At 43.1% G+C, this 19,472-nt stretch overlaps 1 protein-coding gene across 1 annotated transcript in view; it reads right to left on the reverse strand.

Annotated features, from left to right (window-relative positions):
- Nucleotides 1-18,913, reverse strand: part of pudp (pseudouridine 5'-phosphatase) — a 36,646-nt gene extending 17,733 nt beyond the window's left edge. Inside the window, exons 1-3 of the mRNA XM_015957815.3 lie at nt 18,781-18,913; nt 17,938-18,156; nt 4,462-4,691 (exon numbers count right to left, since the gene is read on the reverse strand). Coding sequence (XP_015813301.3) covers nt 4,462-4,691; nt 17,938-18,156; nt 18,781-18,844 — 513 coding nt within the window. The 5' untranslated portion in view covers nt 18,845-18,913. The remainder of the gene's footprint in view (nt 1-4,461; nt 4,692-17,937; nt 18,157-18,780) is intronic.
- Between the last annotated feature and the right edge of the window lie 559 nt (nt 18,914-19,472).

Genomic DNA, 19,472 nt, shown 5'->3' on the forward strand with positions numbered 1-19,472 from the left:
CTCTCCATTGTGTCAGGAGAAAGGTCACTCTATTCAGTCCTTTGTCTCCTGTGTTAATGAGGTGAAGTCTTGGCTAATGTCCAACTATCTACATCTGAATGAGGGAAAGACAGAGCTCATTGTTTTTCACCCCAACAGCAGGAATGTGGATCGTTATGCTGATCTTGGCCCTCTTTCTCCATACTCAAAACCAGTTGTTACCAGTTTGGGGGTGAAACTTGATGTAGGACTTAAATTTGATGCTCACATCAATTCTGTGATCCGGTCCAGTTTCTTTCACCTGAGACGCCTTGCAAAAATCAAGCATATGCTGTCGAGAGCCCACCTGGAGCAGGTACTGCATGCCTTTGTAATTTCTCGGCTTGACTACTGCAACTCTCTCTACGCAGGGTTGTGTCAGTCAACACTGCGTCGCCTACAGGTTGTGCAGAACAGCGCTGCCAGGTTCCTGACTGGGACCAGGAAACGGGACCACAACAGTCCAGTTCTGGCCTTCCTGCACTGGCTTCCGATTTCCTATCGCTCACAATTCAAAATACTCGTCTTTGTTCATCATTTCTTCCAGGGTGGTGCTCCCCCCCTATCTAGCCACTCTCCTGAACAGACACTCCCCATCACGCGCTCTGCGCTCCTCTGACCAAGGCCTGCTCGCTGTCCCTCGGTCTAGGTGTCGTACCCGTGGGGACCGGGCTTTCTCAGTCCTAGCACCGTTACTCTGGAACCAGTTGCCACCCTCAGTTAGGCTGTCCCCTTCTCTGCCAGTCTTTAAGAATCACCTAAAAACACACCTCCTCCGCTTGACGTTTCCAGAACATGTTTGATTATGGCCCTCTATTATGTTGAATCCATTCCACAGTTTTCATTGGTACACTCAATCCATCCACTCAATCCAATTGTGTTTCACACATTTGTATTTTACCGGAATGTTTCATCTATCTTGTAATTTCCATTTTGTATTTTGTATTTTGTAATTTGAATTTCTTTTATTGTTGATTTATTCAGTATAATTACTTACAACTGAACCATATTCAGCGCTTTGGGCTTCCTGACAGGGTTGCGGAAGGCGCTTTATAAATAAAGCTTTGATTGATTGATTGATTGATTGACTTGGCTCCTCCGAGACGGAGCCGGCTCTGATCGGTCCCTCCAAGAGCTACTCACTACTTTACAATGCTCCCACTGACCTCCACAAACAGGACTAAAAGGCCACACAGTAGAACATACTTCATTTGTTTAGCTCAATTTGGTACCAGATCGCAGGACCCTATCAGCCCAGTGTTCATCAGACGTTCCACCTGTCACAGAATGGCATCCATCCAACTAAACACAGTTAAATCTACATCCACTAGATTTAACCCAAACCCTGACCATCTGACTAGAACACAACCGCTATGGCAGCAGCCTCGGATCAGTTCACACAGCCTGCTTTCCTGTTTGACATGCATGTTCCTAACGTGTCAGTGATTTTAAAATGTCAGGGTGTTGTCACTAAAGTAGGTCAGGCATCACAGATAGTTAACTCTGTAGTGAGATTTCTGACAGCTCACTGTCACCGAGTCATGACAGGGAGATAAAGAGTCGCTGAAAGGGCCTGTTAGAGACCAGCTTGCTTTGTAGTGACTCAGGGTTGGACACCGAGTCAGGGACACAAGGTAAGTCCAATAGGACTGCAAATGATTCAAACCTGATACCAAATGGGGACACAGTGTGGAAAATCAAGATAATAAATTACATACAAGGTTAATGTCTTTAATTTACTGAAGTCACTTCTTCATTATTGGAATCATATTATTGATCTGTGTTTATGTGAATTAAAATCAAGTAAATACAGTTTTGTGTTGGTGATAAATAAACACGAGGCGCTAGAGCAGAAAGATTCACAGATTATTCTGAGAACATCTCATCAGACCAATTCATCATAAAATCAAATCCGAGCCACCGATATGCCCAGTAAATAAATCAAAGGAACACAGCAGCAGTTTAAAGGACTTAGTCGACTTAAAACCTTAAATGATCGGGGGGAAAAAGACGAAAAACAATATTTGCATCTTTCCCCAACAAAGCACTTGCCCGCAGGCTGCAGGTTTACTTTAGTGGAACACACACAAGACACAGTCTATGAGCACCAAATGTAATCTGATGATCTGAGATGATGATTCGAGATAACTGTCAAATCTGAACTGATAGGCTGCTTAAACATCCAATATGTTGATTTTTGATGGCAACCAAACTCTGAGGTACATTTTCCCATTTTATTGCATCAGCGTGGTCTTGCGGTTTATTTGTGGGTTTTACAGGATGGTGAGTTTGATGTGCTACTGCTCTGACTTGTGCTGATTAATGTATGTCATTCCAGAAGCCTCAGCCAGATAAAGTTCTTGCTGAAATTTACAGGCGTACACAAACAATGAAAACTTTCTAAAATACCAAAAGCACTTTAGTCTTTAGGTTGAGGTTGGAAATTTTCAACGCCAAGCAGTTTGATCATCTGCCCAGTACTTCTTTTGGGCCCTGTAGAGGGGTAGATATAGTTGCTTTTAAGCTTAATATATTACCTTTACTTATGACCAATAAGATGTGTTACTCTATATAAATATAGAATATCAACCTGCTTGGTCTTATGATGTTTAATCAGAAGATTCTAGGATTCTTTGCTTTTTCAGGGATCAAACACACTTCGTATCAGTTCAGACAGTCAGGTTCATAAAAGGCAAGAAATTTATTTTCTAAACAAATTAAAAACAAGACAACTAGGGAACACTTTATGTGATGACTGGATCTAAAGTGAGGTGTGATTATGTGTGAATGTGATGTTATCAGAACCTTCATACTTAGAAGAAAATGAGTTCTGTGTATTAAAAGAATTTGGTCTGCAGTAACTAGAAGGTTGATTTTCATCAAAACCACATCAGACGCAATTCATGCTGCGTCTATCTCACCCTTTCTTTGGAGACCCTCTTCGCGGATCCGGAGGTCGGACGAACTCTGGGCGCCGAGGTTCAATAGATTAATCGCAGCACTGACGCTCCAGTCCAGAGATGTCACCCGAGTCTCACAACAGATAGATGAAATTGTTTGCGTCTAGAAGGTCTCTTAGGGAGTCGGAACTGTATCAGCTTTGTTCTGCGGGAACCGTTTTGCTGTGTCAGCTGTAGGCAGCTTTTAGCTTGCCGAAAGCTTGTCAAGAGATGCGGTGTGAGCAGTTTCCCTCCGATGGCCAGTCAGAGTTAGCTCAACTAACAGGATGCTGAATCTCACAGAATGCTGAGTCACTCAGAAGCGATTCTGTTTTAATATTCTCATATTATGATTTACTTGGCCAATCGGGACGTGCCATGTTAAGAGGTGTTAACAAACAAACCTCAGAACATCACGCCCTCTCAGATACATGATGCTCTGATTTGTGGGTAAGAAAACATCTATGTGCAGAAATTACTTTAACTTTATCTCTAATGAACATTGTGTCTGAGTGTAGATAATGACTCACTTGTTAAATCAAACATTACTGATCATAACATCAAAATGTTTCATTGTAATAATAAAATTTATTTCAACTACAGTAATTTAAGCACAGATTAATCAAAACATTTAATTAGTATTCATTTAACATTTGTTCATTCAACCATATTATTATTTAATGATTATTTAAATTATGAGTTGTAAAAGTTCCTTTTTCATGAGAGTGAGCAATTCTGCAGTGTTATCAAAAGAAGGCTTCGTTTGGGAACACAGGCTGACATCTTGTTCCTCCTGAAATGTCAACAAGGTTTGCAGAACCTTGTGGCTTGTTGGAAGGTAGAATGTAAAATCCACCTTAGAGGGTGGGATTAGGTCTGTAGATGACCGGTGGCATGAAGGTCAATCTGTAGGTGAAAACTGACCATTCCTGAACGTTACAGCCCTTTTGCTTTCACAAAAAATAAAATAGATCTTTTGACAATATCAGATATTTTCAAGTTTCACCTGTAAATTTCACTTAAATCCTACCATACAGGTCCGTGATCACTCTGAGCCCTGCCATAACACGATGATCTCGGACTGCCAGGCTGATGGAAGGTCATGCTGCGCTAGCACAACGCTGAGATTGCTCCAGGAACACGCCTAACCAAAACCTTGCTTAAATATAAATCAGCTCTACAACCACGGCTTCGAGTCGTTGGGGTGATCACAGAGGTCTGAGTCTTCCTGCTAACAGAATGAAAGCTGTCACAACGTAGCTGAATCTGACCTATTTTCATGTTTTCTATTTTTAACTAGAGCACCAAAAGAACAAGATTCAGAAACACTGTGTGTGTGTGTGTGTGTGTGTGTGTGTGTGTGTGTGTGTGTGTGTGTGTGTGTGTGTGTGTGTGCGCACGCGCGTGCGTGCGTGTGTGTGTGTGTTTATTTTCAATTGTAGATTCATAGCAAAGCCTCCAAAGAACAAATGACACAGATTTCTGTATGTTCTGCAGCTCGTACCTTCTCAGGAGAAGCTGGGGGGTTGAATCTGCTTGCACACACCAGAAAGGAGTCAGGCTGAGGTTTTCCACTCTTCACCTCAGGATCATCACCCAGAACAATGTGGTCAAACACACCAAAGAAGTCTCTATGTGCGCTTGTCTTCAACTTGAATGTCTCACCAGCGGAGCTGGTTGCTACTGCCATGGGGACACCATGCCTCTTCAGGTGGTTAACCAGTTTCTCCACACCTGGTGGAGATGTTAATGTGTCACTACAGCCAGAAGATTACAAACAGCAAATTAAACATGAAACCCATGATTTGGGCTGAAGAGGGATCACATTTTCTTTCACAGAACACACCAAACTACACGCATTTCCTCAGCATTTGGTAACTGCCTTTAAACTGTATGGCTTGGGTCAAATGTGTTTGGTATCTTTCTAGAAGCTTCTGTAAGTAGTTTGCTTGAATCGTGTCCCCTCCACACAGAACCAGTGTAACTGTGATTTAGAGGAAGCTTCCAGTCACATACGGTTTGTAGGCTGCCTTGCTCCCTCATGTCCTTTCTGCTCTGCCCACAAATGGTCTACGGGTAGGGATCAGGGCTTTGTGATCGAAACTCAATTATTAACTAATTTGGCAATATGTTTTGGGTCATTGGCCATGTGGACCACCCATTCGCATCCCTGCTTTAACTTCCTCTTGCTTGAGTGCTTCCAAGTCATGTTCATTCCTCATGACGCCTTCTATTTTGTGAAGAGCACCAGTCCCTCCTGCAACAAAACACCCGCAGAACTTTTGACTATTTGACTATGGTTGCTGGAGTCTCTAATGCCATGTTTCTGACTATAGAGCTACATGACCAGAGTCGGCTTGTTAGAGGGTGAATCACTGAGAGGACTTGTGTTGACGGTCGTGTCAGAAGACTGCTTCCGTGGCTTTCTGTGGCTTTCAATCGGTTTTGTTACTGACAAATTTTTGTGAGTTTAGAAAAGAAGCAGATGAGATGGTGTGTTCAACAATTTTGTTTTTCATCTGCCACCTACAACTGACTGGAAATTGGTTGTTATTGTTGTTGTTAGCCTCAAGGGCAACATGCCGATTATCACTTTTAAGTCGCTAACCCCCAAATTCCACTACCTCCGCTCCGCTCCGACACGAACGCCGGAGCAAAATCGGTCCCGTTCTAGTTAATCAGAGCAATTCCACTACTGCGGCCGTGCTCCGGCAGTGTGGCGCCGTGCGCCGCCCTCTGTTCCGGCAAAAATAGAATCGATCCTATTTTTGCCGGAGCACCTCCGCAGTAAATGGACAGAAATCACAAACGCCCAACAGGAAAAGGAGCAAGCACAACTTCCGTTTTTCACAATAAATCGATAAGCAAAAGGCGTTTTTTGTTTCATATGCACAGGTTTAACAACTTTTAACAACTATCAGTGGCGGCTGAACTTTAAATGCACAAAAGTAAGCCATAAATACAGTTTCCACTATCAAAGTAGTCACACTTTGTTGATCCAAACACTGCTGATCTCTCAACACAAATGATGGGCAGATTAAACAGATCATTTCGATGCTTCTCCCACACAACGGGTGTTTGGATCTAACTTCCGCGTTTATTGCTCGGACTGTATCGCAAGATCTCGAAAATCCCGCGCATGCTTGTTTGCCCACCTCAGGTCTCCGCACCGGAGCGGAGCCGTTGTAGAGCGGGTACCAGTAAAAATTGAGTTCGGAAGCGAGCGGCTGCGGAAGGCGGGGGCGGACCGGAGCGGAGCGTAGGTAGTGGAATTTGGGGGTTAGGAGAAAAGCGTCTGCTAAATACTGTAACAGAATGAAATGACTGTTTTTCCCTCCTCTGCACAGGACTAGTCTGCATGAGAAATGGTCTCAAGGTCTCATGCATTCCTTCTAACCTGCTTATTTTCAGCTCAACAGAAGAATGAAGAATGAACTCTTCTTTTAGTTAATCAAAAAACTCAGTTTTAATAAAGCTAATCCAACCAAGTGTTAGTCAATAAATAAGGTGTGACCGATCTGTGAAATCAAAATATTAATTACTCTATTATAATCCTATAGAATATAAAGGTACTACGACTTTTAATGTTCCAACAGGACTCATTTCACGTAGTGTTAAAAGACATGAAACATTACTTTCGCTGATCCAATCAGAATCTGACAGATCTGACAGAGGCATGGTTTTGATGGTGTTTGGTAAAACCTGTCAACTTTTCATTCGACCATAAACCAAAACATCCAAAGTATAAGGACCACATTGACCTTGAAAAGGGGGGATATGTAAGGTTATGAAGTTCATGGTTTTCAACTCCATACAGCTGGCCCCTGGGCACAATAACACCGTGTAGAAAAACCAAGGTCGGGTTGTTCCTCAGACTGTTTACATTCCAGGAGAAGAGTCCGAAGGAGAAGAAGAAGCTTTACCTAATCAAAGTACTTTATTTGTGATTAAAATTATTAAGCAAAACAGATGTTGATCAACAATAATCAAGTGAATGATCTGTGAAATAAATATGTCATGAATTATGTTTAATGAAACCAGGACTACGGTGCAGACATACTGATCCTCATCTCCATAGAAATGCATGACACATTGTTCCAACCAATCAGAGCTTTCGGCTGCCGCAGGAGAATCTGGTGTTGACTTCAAGTGTCCAATCTACTTTACTGAAACTTATCAACAATTCAGAGATATAAAACAAGGCAACGCCATTTTAAGTCAGTTCCATTTTGACTTCAGTTCTATTCACCATCATCCTAAAGACAAGCGCAGCCTGGCCGGATGCGTTTTCTTTAAACTAAGAACTGTGAAACGGGAGATTTTCGTCGTTTAACAACCAGACGACGTCCTTTCAAAATAAGAGCAACTGCTGACGCTGCTGAATCGTACCGGGCCGACCCTCCAGACAGGTTTTGAAACGTTGTGACCGCTGCACCGACAGCTCCATCGTACATCCGAGGTTTCCAGACCTGGCAATTCCTGATCTACTTGGGAGACCCCACTGGGTACGTACACGGCAAAATAGCGGCTCATGTCATCACTTTATAAGCCTCGTGATATCTAGTCATAACAAAGACGACCAGATTCGATTACGTCATCCTAGAGAATCTGAACCAGACCCACACACACACACACACGCACCAACACAACATCCGAATCCATTCTCATCCATCACAGAGTAGTCCTGGTAGATTGTTTAGAATTTATAATTCAGAAATTAAAGATTCTCAAACGATCCCATCTCTCTCTCTTTTATTGTCTCAAAGTCAATACAGAGTGTTTAATTAAACTCCCTGATGATAAAAACAGCCTATTCTTCTGTTTATAAAAGTGAACTACTAACAGTGTATTAAAATACAACTTTGGTTAGTTACATCACTTTGATTCCGTTACAAAACTATGCCCATGTCATCTTTAACGCCAGTTCAAAGCATTCTAGAGAAAGCTTCGGAGTGGCCAATCCGCAACTCTCCTCTTTAACCAAAAGAACAACGACAAGCTGGAAAATGCGTTTTTGTTCCAAATGCTGCAACGGTTCCTATCCAAATAAAAGCTGAACCATCAAGACCCAGACTCGGGTCTCACCAGATGCCAACAAATTGTCATGACCCGGAAGTATCTCACAGACTGGTCTGGTTGGCAACCGCTGCTTTTCCTACCGGCTCGATTCCAAGAAAGGTCAAGCTGGACCTCGACATTCCTGATCTAACAGGGGCTTCCACCAAGGGTAGGTAGACCGGCAAATGGCGTCGAATGTGTTTATGAACCTCCTAATCAAAGCTTAACGCAAAGACATCACCTTCAGTTCCCATCAGAACTAAACGCTTCTTTGGATTTGCTGGTTCTGAAAAACATCACACGTCATCCATTCACCGTCTTATCCACCTTAGTTACACCATACATGTAGTGCTTGAAGTCAGTCTAGTTTAATTTGTTAGTAATAAAATTCTTAACTTTTGAACTCGACTCACTCTCTCTTCTGTTGTCTCTGAGTGAATATGAAGCTGTTATCTAATACCTGCATTAAAAAGATCCAATCTTCTGGTTTAAATAACCTCACAGATACGTAAGGTGGATTTCAAATTTCCTATGGAATCCTACGCCTTATGGCTTATTAAATAACATGTAATTTAAATCATTACAATACATAAACATAAACATAAACGGAGTGCATGTGGGGTGTGTGGTGGTGCGTTCAAGAGTTGGGGTTGCTAAGCCGTTGCTGGGCCCAATCTTGGGGTTGCTTTAGCAACCCCTAGCTACCGCCTGGCGCCCCCCATGGCAATAAGGTGGCAGGACATTCCCATGGCGTAAGTATATGTGTTTGAACCATCGACATTTATACTGGACATTTCATTTCCATAGGCTCCATTAACACGTTTTTGAGCCCAAATGGGAGGTGGCCACCACCGCCATTTTGACCGTATCACAGGTTCCGTCAAGCCCAGACAATTCCACAAAAGGGAAGAGAGGTGGAGCTGAGGGTGGGGCTGTAAGGCTGGGATCAACTGACGACACCCAGTCGAACTAGCTACAAGCTAACCTGAAGCTAACCCAAAGCTAATGGGAGCTAAGCTAACGGAGGTAGCAACCTAGCTATAACCGGAGTTAACTGTGCACAGCACCAGAGCTTCTGAGTCAGAGATATGCCGGGCTGACCGCGGGTAAAACCGGGTGGAACACAGAGGTCTCCAAGACCTCCACAAGCCGGCAGCCGCACAGCAGACAAGCGCCGCTGCGAACTGAGATGCGCAGAGCTGCCGCTGGGGAGAACCGGGTGAAAAGGTTTCCATCCCAGAGCTCCACAAGCCGGCAGCCCACGCAGCAGACAGAAGCCGCAATCAGACAGAGATGTGCCGAGCTGCGGGGAGGGGAGAACGGGTGGAAAACATCGGTTTCCATCCAGAGCTTCACAAGCCGGCAACCCGCACAGCAGACAGAAGCGATCAGACAGAGACCACTTGCACTCTGGCACTCGCAGAGTACAGACACTTCTGTTTTTGCTCCCTTATCTTTTTTTCCCAAGGCTCTTTGTACTGTCTGCCCACAGAGCGCTTCTCTGCATTTCTTCTGAAAAACCCTATTTTTAACTATGGATTTGAGGAATTGGTCATTCAACGCAATTGATAAGATTTTTTCAATAATGGGAAAGGAGCAGGGGGCTCCCACATGCCCGCGGTGGACACACCCGGCGGGGTATATGCTGGATTCCTGGAGGGAGTGGAAGATCGTATGCCTCTCCCAGCTGTCCAATGAGAACGTCGAAGACGTGTGGATATTTGGCCTGATGATCACTGGATGTCTTCTGATTGGAGTGGGAGGATATCTGGTTTTCTGGAAATTTGGGAAGACGGGAGCGATTGGAGGGCGACCCGCACCCAAGGAAAGCACCGTCCATGTGGAGACCTCACAGACTGGGACGTTAGTCGAGGTGAATCGTAAGCTGGACAATGTTCTAGCTGCAACACCGGTATTAATGCGCAAAATGGATGTCATCTCTGAGAGAGTCACCGGACAGTATAGACAAGTTTTAAAAACCTAAATTGGCTTCACTGAAGGACTGGAATGATCAGTAAAGACTGAAGGCAGAGAGGAAAATTATCTCAGCCTGACCCAAACAAAGTCTTGTTATCCGAATCTGACGCCAGAGCAGCCTCAAGATGCTACCAACAACCCCCCACGAAGGAATGCAGACAGATGCTGTGAACCCCCCCCTTTGGATTGGTGGTCTTCAGCCTGGCGAGGTCATCAACCCGCAGGAGTCAATGTACTCTGCGCTTCTCCTGAGATCTCCCTCCCACCTGTGGCTACAGTGGCTGAGCGCCGTACATGGCTGCTCTCGCTGGGGAAACAGGATCCCAGCCCCCACCCCCCTGCCTTCCTAATGGAGTATTTATGTTGTGTCATGTGAAGTCTGTTGCTTATCTGTCTGAGGTGTTTTTTTTTTGTTTTTTTTTTTGCAGAGCAAAGCTGCCCTCCTGGTGGGAGAGTAGCTATGAAGTGCCTTTTTTCCCTCCTCCCCAATCAATTCGTCATGTTACCCTCTTATCTCTATTAAGGAAGCGTGACTAAGGGTTGCGAATGACCACAGTCACCAATTCTTGTCATGTGTCTTGCCCATGTATGTCTGATCTCTGAATTGTGTGTACTGAAGCTCTAATTTCCCTCTGGGATTAATAAAGTATCTTTGAATTTGAGATGCGCCGAGCTGCGGGGAGAACCAGCCGGCTGCCCGCGCAGCAGTCAGAAGCCGCGAACAGACAGAGATGCACCGAGCTGCGGGGAGAGGAGAATGGGTGGAAAACAGAGGTCTCCCGAGAGCTCCACAAGCCGATAGTCGGAACCCAGCTCCACCAAAATGTTATATTTCAACCCATTTTCTAAAATGCAGCATTATGTTAAATGCACTGGGTTTTACCCTATTACATTTAAATTTCATGGTTAAACAGTACATGTTAAAATCTAAGCTCAGCTCGGCGGTGACCTAAAATACATAAATATAATTTTACTTACCGAAAAAAATGAAGTGGAGACTCCTTGGACGCTCTATCAGCGCAATTAATGCCACAGCAAGTCATTTTGTCCAACAATTGCACAAATAATATCCAAAAAAGAATACACAAACACAGAGACTCAAAATCCCGGAACAGTTTCCAAGCCAGACCGAGGCTCTACTGAGGCCTTTCCATGAAGCTAGCTCTGTGGTCACGTGGGTCTGATGCTCATTAATTATACAGAATTTTAGTCTTTTAATACACTTAAACAGAAGAGTGAGAAAAAATTCACCCCCCTCAGAGTTGTCATGAGTGTAAACTAGATAATTTAAACCAAAAACATGTTTTGGTACCAGGCTGTAAACATGTTTATTTCTGCTGTGAAATTGATATTTTTAACATGGGAGTCAATGAGGATTTGCTCGCTTCAGACACCAGCCCCCAGCGGATGAGGGTGGAACTGCAACTTTTTGGTACTTCCGGGTTGGGCTCAATTTTTGAGCCGCATTGTGGGGGCTTGGTTTGAACAGATGATTGTGGAAGCTTCAGCCATCTGAAAATCATCCCCAGAGATTAACCAGGGCTGTGAAGGTTGATGGTTCTTTTCCAGATATTTTGGCAGAGTTTGGGGGATTTTCACACAATGTCACAAAAAGAAGCAATGTGTTGGAGACATGCCTACAATTTACTAAGCAAACCAATCAAAAGCTACCAAAACCAAGACGCCACCATCTGGGCTTTACCAAATTGTCTATTGGCAAAATTGGGACTTTTAAGAAAGCTATAGACTTTTTTTTAAAAGACTGTCACTATTCATTCAATTATTAACAAGAAAACAGGAAGCGTTTAGCCTGATTTAATGTCAGACAGTGAGTACAAGTGGTTTAATGTCTTTTTATACGGTGCTTATAAGTGTGGTTTCAACTGTATTTAAGGTGCAATGAAGCTTAAAGTCCCCTGAGACACTTTGTCTCATTATAGTTTATGTAAAGACCGACACGGCAACAATAATGATGTCAAACGGCTGCTGTGACACAACAGATTCATCAAGTGAGGTGGTGGAAGAGATGTAACATTGGTAGAAGCAGGGTAAAGGGGACTCATCTCTAAGGCATTCTGAGCATTTTGTGAAAACAGCTATTGGATAACCTTGGCAGTTTAATAAAATCTAGTTATTAACAGAAGAAAGTGAAAGCCCTCAGACAGCTTTAATAAAATATATCTGAAGTTTAAAAATGAAACGGTGTAAGCAGGACTCCCAACACCTGACTTACTGTGGCTAGAACCACATCAGGTTCTGGGTTTTCCGAAGGACCTGATCATGTTATCAATAGTATACGATTTCAGGTTAGGCTGTGTGTGTCTAATAAAGAGCGGCTCTCTCATCACTTTGACAGAATAAATAAGCTCTGGTAGAGACAGAAACTGCTGCTTTTAGTCTTGATTGCATGAAAATTACTGCGCTCTGAAAAGCTCAGAAAGACCAAATGTGTCTGATCTGCAGAGTGTGTGTGGATGTAAAAGAAGCTCATCCTGATAAGTGCTGGCATGCCTGATGAAAGTCTAAAGTGCCTTTTAAATGTTTTGTTTCCATTAATCTATCAATATGGCAGAGTCATGTTTGAGAACCCAGCCTGGTGCTGTTCTAGAACATTCTAGAACACAGTAGGACCCAGTATTATTCGTTCATCACTATCAACACGCCTCGGGTCTGAGCGGCTGCGGTCACTGTAGTGAAGGGTTCATCTGTAATAAAACCTGATTACTGCCTTAAGAATGCAAAAAGAAATGGACAGAAAAGCGGAATCTAACAGTAAAAATCTGGAATCTCACTTAAAGAGCTAATTGCAGCTTAGAGACTCATTTGAGCAGATTTTTAGAGAAACATAAAAGGAACTTGTTCTAAATAAAAGTTAACACATATATTAATTATTTAGGCTTTAGGAGTCATTTGTGTGAGAAAACAGTTTTTCTGCCAAACCAGATGTGACGCAGGCAAAGGAAGTCTGTTAGCTTGATCAAGAGGAAAATATGGATTTTAATGGCGACTCTAGCACAGAGGAAATTTTAAATGTTTATAATTATACTTATGGTGGAAAACCACTATATAGTTATGAGCATGCTGCTTGCCCCAGAGAGCAGAGAAAAGCCAGAGGGAGAAAAGATGGCCAAAGGAGCGAGATTAAGCTGTGGTGTCAGGAGGTTCTGTGGAGCGAGCAGGTGTCTCGGTGAGTGAACAACGCTAGCTAGTTAGCTTAAACGTGTGTGCTAACATCACAATATTGTGCAGATTACTGTCATGTACCAGACAACTAAATATAGTATTGGTTAATTAATATAATAGTGATTCTTGACAATAATAAACTATAATGAGCCATTGTAAACTGTTTCATATTCGCTAATATCCCTTCACGTAAAGTAGCTTAGCGCTTTAGAGAGAGGGAGAGACGCCAGTCAACTTATTCAGGGCAGGCGGTTCGGACCTGGGTCTGACACAGAAACCAGCTTCCCTGGCCCGCTAGGAATTTTTAACAGCTCCCCATCCTCTTCTGGAGCTCAGCACAAACCCCCCTGGTCTGGTTTCGACACTGATTTGGGCTCGAGGAACCTGCAAGTATCTCCGCCATGAGGCTCTGGAGGACAGGAGGCATGGTGAACTCCCATCACATCTTGTAATCCTCCAGTCTGAGGTGCAGCACCGCAAACAACCATGTTCTCAGCTGCACAAAACACACCAGAAACGTTCATTCTCTTATTTGGAAACCTGTGGACTCCGTGTCCTGACATGCTGGAGTTTGCACAGCCTCCACAAACACAATAGGTTACCATATAGAAATGAAAAAGAAAAATGAATGCAATGCAACACTAGTGAACACACACACTGACTCGATAACGCAACCTATCCACCCAAAAACGACCTACTCGCCATACTGAGCTTCAGTCAGTCTGGTTACTCACAGGCAGAGAGGCACATGAGCGGCGAGACTAGGCAGCTCAAAAATAACCAATCAGAAAAAAGGCGGAAATGCTGACTGTACCGTGTGACGGTGTAGTTTTTAGCTGTAGTCAAAAATGGCGCCTGACATTGGCACAAACATCTTTTTTTAGAAGAAAGGCTTTTAGCGCTTCTAATTGTTGTGGTTTTATAGACATTCAAGTCATTTCGAACAAAGGAAAGAGCCGCAGCGAACTCCGCCGCCGTCTTCGTTGTTTATGAGAAACTAAGCGTCACCTATGTGTGATGTCCGCAATGCTGTAGTTTTTCAGCTGTAGTCAAAAATGGCGTCTGGCGACAGCGCAAGCATTTTTCTTTAGAAGAAAGGCTTTTAGCGCTTCTACTTGTTGTTTTAAAGGCATGTCCAAGTAATTTAGAACAAACAAAAGAGCAGCAGCGAACTCGGTGTCAGTCGCCATGTTTATGACAAACTCGGCATTGTGGTGTGTATGTATGCTGCTCAACGCTGATTAGCTTGGTTAGAATTCTCACGGGGTGGGGTTATTTGAATTGGAGAGTTCCCAGACCCTTTCTCTGTGCAGAATTAAACAGAGGAGGAGTCTGGCAGGCCAGGCTACCGGACTCTTGCCACCGAGGATCTATTAAAACCTGGATGGCAGCTTTCTGCAGCTGAATGAAGATAAGACTGAGATCCTCATCTGTGCCCCAGACAAGCTGGTTCCCAAAGTCAGAGACTCTCTTGGTCAGCTTGCTTCTCACACCAAACCTTCTGTCAGGAATCTTGGTGTGACCTTTGACCCAGCTCTCACCCTGGATTCTCATGTCATTTCTCTTGTTGGCTCTTCCTTCTTCCATCTCAGGAACATTGCTAAGCTGGGTCCCATTCTGTCCCGCTCTGAACTTGAGACAGTTCTCCACACCTTCATCTCCTCACGCTTAGACTAATGTAACTCTCTTTTCACGTGTCTGAGCAGAACCTCCCTGAACCGTCTACAGGTGGTTCAGAATGCCTGTGCTCGGCTTCTGACCAAGTCCTCCAAACACACCCACATCACCCCGCTTCTCCTCCAGCTTCACTGGCTGCCAGTCAACTTCAGGGTTCATTTCAAGATCCTGGTTCTGGTCTATAGGGCCTTACATGGACAAGCACCATCTTACATTGGTGATCTTCTCAGTCCCTACACCCCCAGCAGGTCCCTGAGGTCCAGTGATCAAAGCCTACTGGTTGTGCAGCACCAGGCTAAAGACCAAAGGTGACAGATCATTTACTGCTGTGGCCCCCAGACTCTGGAGCTCTCTCCCCCTGAGCCTGAGATCAGTGGACTAAGATTCTAACATGCAGGACGAGGTGTCATGCCACACAATATGACTGAGACTAGTATGAAATGTTTGAACTCCAAACAGCTGCAACGAAAAATTCTGAGCATGCAGCAGCATCTTCACCAGTCAAGGCTTCATTGTTTTGGACAAACCTTCATGTATCATTCAATAACAACATTAAAAATAAAAGTCAAATACCAACCGAGCCTTTGAAGTCTTCCAACATCAAGCAACTCCATCAGGAGAACTTTTAAGCACAGATCAAAAGACGAAGGGAGATGAAGGGCCCTGTCAGTTACTTTATTGATGCCTTTATATATCTGTTAACTGTCGATTAAATAAGACTGATGAAACAAGTGAAATGTTATTTTAGAGGGATGGATTGCGTGTGTGTGTGTGTGTGTGTGTGTGTGTGTGTGTGTGTGTGTGTGTGTGTGTGTGTGTGTGTGTGTGTGTGTGTGTGTGTGTATTTATAACTTATAGAATATGTTTGTGTGTGTGTGTGTGTGTGAGAAATTAAAAAAGCCTGAGTTTACAATCATGTCCATGTCTATTATCTGAATTTGTGAATCACTGAAATTATTTTGAATTTAAAAAGTAATTGTTTTGGGGCCAATTTTCTTAAAAGTTTAAAATGTGATTAATCAAGGTTATTTATTTACAAAGTCTCTGATTAATTATAGTATTTCTTAATCAAGTCCCACAATAGCATAAAACAGTGGCATGTGGTCAGAGGAGGCACTGCTTCCCTTGTCATTGTGACAAGTAAATTACTAATAATAGTTTAATATAAAGTCAATGTGTCCAAACAAGCTTTTCTTTTGGGATTACATATTTATAAGTCTGACTCCAGAACAGTTAATGCCTTCCTAGTCATGAACCTTACTGCTTTAAAAGTATTACATGTAAATTAGATTTCTAATGTGAACACACACGCAGTCGGTGCAAATGAACCAGTACAAAAGCTGGATGGCATCCATTCCATCCTCATGTAAATGAGGCATTAGACACCAAGTTATATCATTTCTCCCTGAAGCAAGGGATTTATTCCCAACACGAGGAAGGCCTTCAAACTTTCTTCTGGTCCAGAACGATGGCCCCAGATTTGGAGGAGATGACTCTTAGGCCTAAAGCCTAATTTATACTTCTCCATCAGCTCCACCAGGGAGATACACACACGTATGGATGGAGACAATTTGTCCTCATACGTTTCCGTCTCCTGGAGAGTGTAGCAAAGCAAAACCCCGCCAGGACAATGGAGGGCGTAGCGCTGTACTGTGGTATCCTGTCATGTATCTGGTCCAAGATAGTGTGTTTATATTAAAGAGAGACATTTTAACACAGACAAATTTGTCCCTCATTGTCCTCCACCTTTTCATGCGTTCACCACCTCTAAACCCACGTTTCCTGTCATTTCCATCCACGAATAAATCACATGCTGAGCGACTTTTCCAGTCATGGGTAAATAAAAAGTTCATATGTTAAGAGTTTTTCCACGAGGTTGTCTTCAAGCTTCTCCGTGTCTGCCGCTAGTTATCCTCAGCCATCTTTATGTTTTTGAGAGCACAACGGCAGCGTCGTCCTGACCAATCACAAGCTTGCGTTCTCCATCTCGATGGACAGATGTTTAGAAAGGAGAGATTGACTCGGTCCGTCCTTGCGAGGGCTCTCCGGCAGGCTCGTAAGGACAGATAATGGCGCTGCGTGCATCCGTCCCGACACAGGCGGAGAAGTATAAATTAGGCTTTAGGCTTAAGAGTGTATAACTCCTCAGTTTAACTGATATTGACATTATCCTGATACACAATAACATCAACGCATGTGTATCAGTATGTGTTCAATACTTGCGCAATACCAGATGTGCATTAATATGCCAGTGTCCCTTAAGCCCCATTCCCACCTGTACCGGGTCGGCCCGGGCCGGGTAGCCCCAGTCGGCCCCAGCCTGGCCCGGTTGATTCCACACATCCTTGCCTTGAGCCCATGTGGGCTGATTCTACCCACCAATCAGAGGCTTGCTCTAATGGAAGGTGTGAATGGGCTGATTCTACCCACCAATCAGAGGCTTGCTCTAATGGAAGGTGTGAATTTGCTGTCAGCAGTGGGCGTGTTGGCCCTGGTCGGCCTGAAGCAGTACCCCTCGGGAAGAGGGCCGAGAATGAGCCTTGGTTGGCCCGGGAAAATTCCAGGCCACCCAGATATGTAAACAACCTACGCTACCCGGCCCGGGCCGACCCGGTACAGGTGGGAATGGGGCTTTACAGTATGCTGCATTGTTCTGGAACCCAGGTTTCATTTTTATTCGTGGTTCTTAGCGGTCGAAGGTTACAATAATAGCTTACTGCTTATGTGTACATGTCCCTTTGTTTACTTTTGTTTTTCCTTCGAAAAACTATTTAAGTGTATGTGCTGCTGTAACAAGTGAATGTCCCCACTACGGGATCAATAAAGTATATTCTATTCTACTCTACTCTTTTCTAAACACATAAAAGGTCTTGGCTTGAAGCCACATCATCTGTAAAAAGCAAAGCAGGTCTTGGTAGCTCCATCTGTGAAAGAAACTCTAAACATGGAACATTCCTGTTCCTGGTCCTAGCATTCCCTGGAATGTGGAGCAACTCCAAGTAAGCAAGAAATCTGCACACCTTCTTCCTCCATGGTTAACGTCTGATAACTTGTTTTCAAAAGGTCTGGGCTGAATCGGGTTTACCTGGCATCAGTCTGGCTGAAGGGAAGATTTGTTCTTGTATTTTCCTGCTTTCAGAAAGCAGCTCTTCAGCAGTCATCGGAAGATCCAGAGCATCCCGGATGATCTGGGCAGCATCCAGAGCTTTTTTACCCATCACTAAAGACTTCACAGTCCAGGTGTACTGCTTTCCAAAGCGGTCACATATTTCCTGGAAGGAGACGGTGTAAAGTCTCTCTGTATCTGAAAGGAAAACACAAACACCTGTTGATGGCAGGTAGTGATCCTGGGACAAAAATAAACTAAAGAATACAAAACGTTTAGTAATTAACTATTTCAATAAAGATGCATTAAATGAAAGCCCTGAAACTTAACTAGAGGCTTTAAAACCAAACACCATTCAGTTAAAACCATTTTTCCCCCCAGATATGTCATTTTGCTGTTTATACATCAGTCAGGTACTACTGTGAGACAAATAGTATTTCATGTAAATAAATTCGGCAACAGTTTGTCCTGAAATAAATCTTTTAAACTCTGAAATAAATGTGAAATGTGATGATAGGATCAAGCATTCACACCTGAACTTTCCTCTATAAACGGTCATTTTTCCTGTTGAGACACTGATTTATTAGTGAAATATAAGCCGAATGTATCCATATATAATACTGTACAAAGAAAATGCTACAAACGTTTCATATTGTCTTCTTCAACTGTATGACAGTTAATATTCATCTCTTCCTAGTTTCAGCATGAGAACTGTTCCACGTTTAGAAGCTGAATGATATGAGCTACATATTTAACCCGAGGAGTTTAGTAGATGAAACTCGCTTAAAACAAATAAAAATAAAAATAAATATGTTTATTCACCCAGTAATAATCCATCCATGTCAAAGATGACATGGCTCACGGGTTCATAGCCGTTGCTCGACATGTTTCACATAAATGGTTCCGGCACTTCCGGCTTTCGGGACAACAAAAAACTAACACGGAAATGGTCTACATAAAAAAAACGTACACAGTAGTGGTTATTTATCTAAACTAACACTAAATCGCTTAAACAACTTTTTTTAAGTGAATGCTCCATCAAAACTAAATAAAACGAAACGGATTTGGTTTAGGGCTAGTTATAGACAGTTCAGGAATACGTTTTAGTTGGCCCTGCGCAAGGGTGGATGGGAAATAAAGTCCACACGAGTGGTTTTTAGCCTACTGTTTCTAAAAGTTTTATGTTTGCATGTTAAAAAAAGAAAAAAGCGTGCATTTTTGAGGAGCACATCTGTTAAAAAAATCTAAATAAGCATAATTTTTCAAAAAATATATTTTAAAATAATGTGTATGTTCCAGCATCACTATGTTTAAAAAACGGTAGAAAATGTAATTATTACATTTCAATCCTCTTGATATTTGCTTTCAAACACAATTTTGTTTCAGATTTCATTGCCAATGGAAACATCAGTATAAGTCCGTCTACCAAGAACTCCAACACTCACTTTTGGGGGGCAATGGTGTAGCCTAAATTTTTGGTCATGTGCATCCCTAACAATAATCCTGAACACACA

This window comes from Nothobranchius furzeri, chromosome 3 (genome assembly GCF_043380555.1).
Source record: "Nothobranchius furzeri strain GRZ-AD chromosome 3, NfurGRZ-RIMD1, whole genome shotgun sequence".
Lineage (NCBI taxonomy): Eukaryota > Metazoa > Chordata > Actinopteri > Cyprinodontiformes > Nothobranchiidae > Nothobranchius > Nothobranchius furzeri.